The sequence below is a fragment of the Epinephelus moara genome, chromosome 5 (genome assembly GCF_006386435.1).
Source record: "Epinephelus moara isolate mb chromosome 5, YSFRI_EMoa_1.0, whole genome shotgun sequence".
NCBI classification, from domain to species: Eukaryota; Metazoa; Chordata; class Actinopteri; order Perciformes; family Serranidae; genus Epinephelus; species Epinephelus moara.
The window spans coordinates 27865691-27871070 of NC_065510.1; the positions used below are offsets into that span (position 1 = coordinate 27865691).

Consider the following 5380-nt stretch of genomic DNA (forward strand, 5'->3'; position numbering starts at 1 on the left):
TTTACCCCCAGAGAGTGCAGGGATAGTGGGGTATAAATTCATACTGTCTAACAAATTAATGCCGGTCAGAGATTATGTATGATAAATATCTGTTGGGTTATGCTCTCAGACAGACTAGACATTAAAATCATGTCATGAACTCACAAGTGGTACAAGTGGAGGTGACAGAGAGGAGATGATAAAAAGGACAAGAGCACAGGAGGAAGCACATACTGGACATGTTATGAACTAAACCCTGAATTAATTGTCTTTCACTGTACACAAACAGGAGACCCTGAAGATCATCTGAGACTGGCATTAAGAGGTGATTACACAGTTGTGTGTTGGAGCAGGCAGATGGAGTCTTACATCACTTGGATAATGCTTGTGTGGCAATGACACACAAAGAGACAGACTATTAATGTCATCAGACTTAAGGGATCTGAAAGGGACAGTAGTCACCCCAGAATCAAAAATACATATTTTTTCTCTCACCTGTAGACAACAATCTAGATTGATAAATAGCACTACAGGTAAGAGGAAATATATGTGGGCAATTTTTATATTTGGGTGTGAACTGTCCCTTAAAACTTGAGCATAACACAAATGATCTTAATTCATTATTTTAAGCCACAGCCTAAGCAACAAAGTCTTCATTATGTTACATACCTCCCCAAAATGTTGGAACTTTCAGGAATTTTATCAATGTGATTACATAGAGTTACAACAGATGAAAAACACATGCGTAAATCGAAGACAAAAGACAGACAGAGCTGTATTACAGATGGCTTTTGGACTGTAGGTCTTTATTTTATCATGTAAAATTATTTTATGTGGTTGCATAGTTATATCTAAACATGCATTGACTGATTTGGCCACTTGGGGGCAGCACAACAAGCTGTAAACACAACATTGACATATCACATTATAAAGTTGATGTGGCAAACAACTAGGGCTGCCACAATTAGTCGACTAATCGATGACTAATCGACTATTAAAATAATCGGTGACTATTTTAGTAGTCGACTAATCGGTTTGAGTCATTTTTCATAGAAAAGTACTATAAAAGTACCCCAAAATACTCTTACTGCAGCTTCTTACGTTCAGATATTAGCAGCTTTACACACTCTCCCGTGACAGTGAACTAAAACCCTTTGACGTGAGTACGAAACAAGACATTAGATGACGTAATTTTGGGGTTTGAGCGAGACAGACCGACATTTTTCAACATTTTAACACATTTTTCGATGAAATGATTAGTCAACTAATCAAAGAAATAATCGACAGATTAGTCGACAATGAAAATAATCGTGAGTGGCAGCCCTACAAACAACATGTTCTCATCCCAACTAATCAAATAATGCTGCTTTGTCAGAGGACCTAAATGTCAAAATATTACGTACTACGTACCCTCCTGCATCAGTTTTGGATGCTCTGGGTCAGAATGTCAATTTACGCTTGTTACATTCATTGTGTTCTTTTCAAAATATACTTTGGATTTCACAGGACATCTAAATTTTCTGCTTGTTACATGCATACAGGCATTTTCAAAATAAACTTACAACATAGGTAAGGTTTAGGTTTATTTCCTTAAAAATACATCATGGTTGTCACCTATGTAATGCAACATCACGTGACATGTCATGTGACATTCATCACTACTGTAACATGCTTAACATACTAACACACTACTTTGTTATTGACAAAATAACTAAATACATTTGGTATTACAAGGGAAACAAACAGAAGCCTCCAGGGTGAAACACAAGAGTTTGTTTGACCCCCTCAGCACCTGGCATCCACTGACAAAGCAGTGGCATGTGACGAGTTTGGTGGTGCTTGCTGCATATCATACTGCCGCGAAAGGTGCCTCTGTGCTTTGGTATATGATGCCGCTATCGCTGACAAAGCAGCAGTATTTGATGAGTTGGAAATGGGAACAGGCTGTGCGAACGTTTTAGCAAACAGTTGCCTATTTGCACATCCAGCAGATAAGGAGCAATATATGCATTCATTTGGAGTTGTGTTTCTGATCAACAGACCACTCTTAGTTCAATATTCACTCTCTTTTAGCTCTGTTTTTGGTCTCCACCCATTCCTTAAGGAAATATACAGTATGTCTCTTTAGCTGCTAAATGCTCCACTGTGTTTATCTACTAGCTGCTAACGGTGTCTGTGTTCTGTTTGGTGCTTGAAAGGTAGACTATAGTAGGTTTTTAGAGCTTTATCACGCTGCTGCCCAATGTGGCTGAAAACAACGCCATGAGAGCAGGAAGAGTGAATCAAAACAATAAAGTTACAGGCTGTAAAACCAAAACAAGGAGCTGAAAGATGCTAAAATGCTCTGTAGAGCTGAGTTGGTAAAAATTAGTATCTGTATGTTTGTCACTATTAGCAAAACCTCTCATCTATAAAGAATCATTTGATGTATTGTGAATATAAAAATCTTGATTAGCTTTAAGTTTATGTCAAACTATCTCTGAGTAGTTTTATATTATTAGAAAATCTAACCACAGTAATCATCTGTTCCTGCCAGTGTATCTGTAGTAAAATGGAAATAGATGTTTGTTCGTTTTTTGCATTTGACCTGCTGTTTAGGACATGTTAGGTCACTTTTCATCCTCTGTGTTAATGTGCAAACATTCCTCGGTCACACTGACACATGTTCAGATTGCGCAATTATGAATAACGTGGTAGTCAAACTGCAGGTCATCTTAACATTGGACTTCGGGAAATGGACTCTACTTTTTTTTTATCATAGACTGAAGGAAGCATTTCATAGAGAGCTTTAAAGACTACAGCCTCTTATAAATGCTGTCTCACTGCTTTAATATGAGCGCAGACAGCTCGTGTTTATTTTTGGCAGCCGGGGTAATGTCCGTAGATCGCTGGTGAGGGGCTTGCAGATGACAGGGATGCCACAGATGCCAATGCCAGATTTACTATTTATATACAAGACTTTATGTATTATTTGAGCAGCAATATAAGCAGCGAGTATGTGAGTGTGTGTGTGTCTGTGTGAGTGTGTTGTGCTGTAGGTCAAGAATAGTGTGAGTGTCTTGGTTTATCAGGAATTGGCAGGACATACCAGTGGGCCCTGGCTGCTTGGGTGAGGCTGGCTGTTCTCCCAAAATCTATCAGAGGGCAGAAAGGGTGAGTTAAAGAGATGGGGTGTCACCTCAGTGGGGTGTGGCAGAGGGGACAGAGTGTTAAAATTGTTCACATTCCACAGTGCTTTCACATTGAATTTGGGGTGCCTGGGCACCTGGGATATCTGACTCACAACCATCTCTCCACATCAGTGTTTCCTGTCACTTTAAATATCAAATAAATGCATGAAGATAATCATGAACAGTGAAGTAGATTAATAACTTAAACCTGTTAAGCCATTATAATAATAATATGCTTCTATATGCTGCTACACTCGTGAGTTAGTGGGCACACGCGAGGAGACAAATTGTAGCCTCTGGGAGTAAATCAGGTCTGCCAAATACAGTCCAAAGTTGACAAAGGAGAACACCGTCACCACAACCTTGCTGTCCCATGGACACTTCCCCTGAGGGCACGATGACGGTCTCCATGGAGAGCCGTATTTTGTGTCAAAGCAGAACACTGGCCACACCACTGATGCACTCAGGTAGAGCAGAACTTCCAGGAGGGTGCACACCACCACGAAGCGGTCAAAGGGCATGCAGCGCACAGCCTTTGTACGTCCGCACACAGTTATGAAGACCACCACTGCAGTCACAGCAAAGCAGAAAGCGTAGGCGGCAACGCAGAATATTGTGGCGGCATAACGGTTATACTCGCTCCCATTGGCCAGAGCTCCAAAGATGATGCAGGCCACAAAGCCCTGAACGACTTTGAGGAGGCCAGAGACAGTGGACATGTAGCCCACTACAATTTGGCCTGGCCTGGCTCGGCACAAGGCCACCTCAGCACCGTAGGCCAGAGTACCCAGGATGGAGCAGACGGTCACAGCGATGCGGAAGTTTCGGACATCGCAACCGGCATAGGGGCACTCAGATCGGACGAAGAAGAGCGGGTAGACCACAGAGGCGGTCACGTACCTGAAGAAGAACAAGACAGACAAACATGAATGTAAATATGATGTCGCCACACCAGGAAAAAACATCTGTGTCAACGTGAAGTAAAATAAACCATGAGATGCAGCTGAAAAGTCTGAAAAAGCTCGTAGGTGGACCTTAAACTACAGTCCTTTTTGTACAAATATCTGTACTGATTGGTCTTTAATGGCCACTTGGGGGCAGCACACCAACACTGACATATTATCACTTGAAAAAGTTTATATGGTGAACTTGAACTTGTAAGCTAACAGTGCTTTATTTACACCTCCAGCAGACAGGTAACACTACTGTCTTGTTTGGTGGCATTCTCCACACCTACAGGCTTGTGCCTAATAAGCAGGCGACAGTTTATCCTCTTTAATTCACACCAAAATATGGCAACACAGCGTACATCCAGCTTCACTCTAAATCTTCTGTTAGTCTGTTACACCTGTAGGCTACCCCGCAAAACAATATCCTCCTGAGACCCTGTGTCCTCATATGAGGACATTACATTTTGGTTTACTGGACCTTGTACTTCATTCTGCTTTACTGAGGCCTCATTTGTGGACACTATTCTGTGCTATCTAGTGGTACTAAGACCACAATACACTAATCCATGATAAAACAAGATGGCAGCCATCTCTGCCAAGTCAGTCTGCAGCCGACCGCGACACAAAAGTGGACAAGGTCCAAAAGTTAATCACATGTAATGGTTGAAACTTGTTTCTTTATGATTAAAAACATTAGTACTATGATATGCCATTCAGATTTGGCAAATTTTAGCTGCGGTAACAAGGTAAGATGCTGTTAATTAGAAAGCACTCATTTGGGGACACTGAGACTTTATTATCATTAAAAGTGTTTAGTTTTTTATAACTATCAGGTTCTACTAATCCTAAATAGCTAGGAGAAATTAGATATACTTAACAAAAAAACCTTACAGTCTCAGGAGGATATCAGGTAGGAACTACAGTTACTCTCACTTGAGGCTAAGAGGATGTAAAATAGCAACTTAATGGTACACATGAAAATTAATTAAAAAAAAAAAAGATCAAAAGTGCTATGAATTATAATGGAATAATTACTATATGTAGTTATATGAATTAATTCTGTAAGTCCAAAATAACAATGTGGAATTATTACTGCTGAAATACTCATCTTATTCTGTAGCACCATATGATAACTTAATTATAAAAAACCCAAAATATAATGTGTATCAACTATATACATTAGACAATATTAGCGTTCATTGAGAGTTGTGTCCACCTGATAAATGTTATTCACTGTCCTTTTTGCCTTGTCTGGCTAGTGGCTAACTTTTTCCATCAGAT

At 40.1% G+C, this 5380-nt stretch overlaps 1 protein-coding gene across 1 annotated transcript in view; it reads right to left on the minus strand.

Annotated features, from left to right (window-relative positions):
- Positions 1 to 545: 545 nt before the first annotated feature.
- Positions 546 to 5380, minus strand: part of LOC126390800 (myeloid-associated differentiation marker-like protein 2) — a 6749-nt gene continuing 1914 nt past the window's right edge. The window contains exon 2 of the mRNA XM_050045265.1: positions 546 to 4049. Coding sequence (XP_049901222.1) covers positions 3398 to 4049 — 652 coding nt within the window. The 3' untranslated portion in view covers positions 546 to 3397. The remainder of the gene's footprint in view (positions 4050 to 5380) is intronic.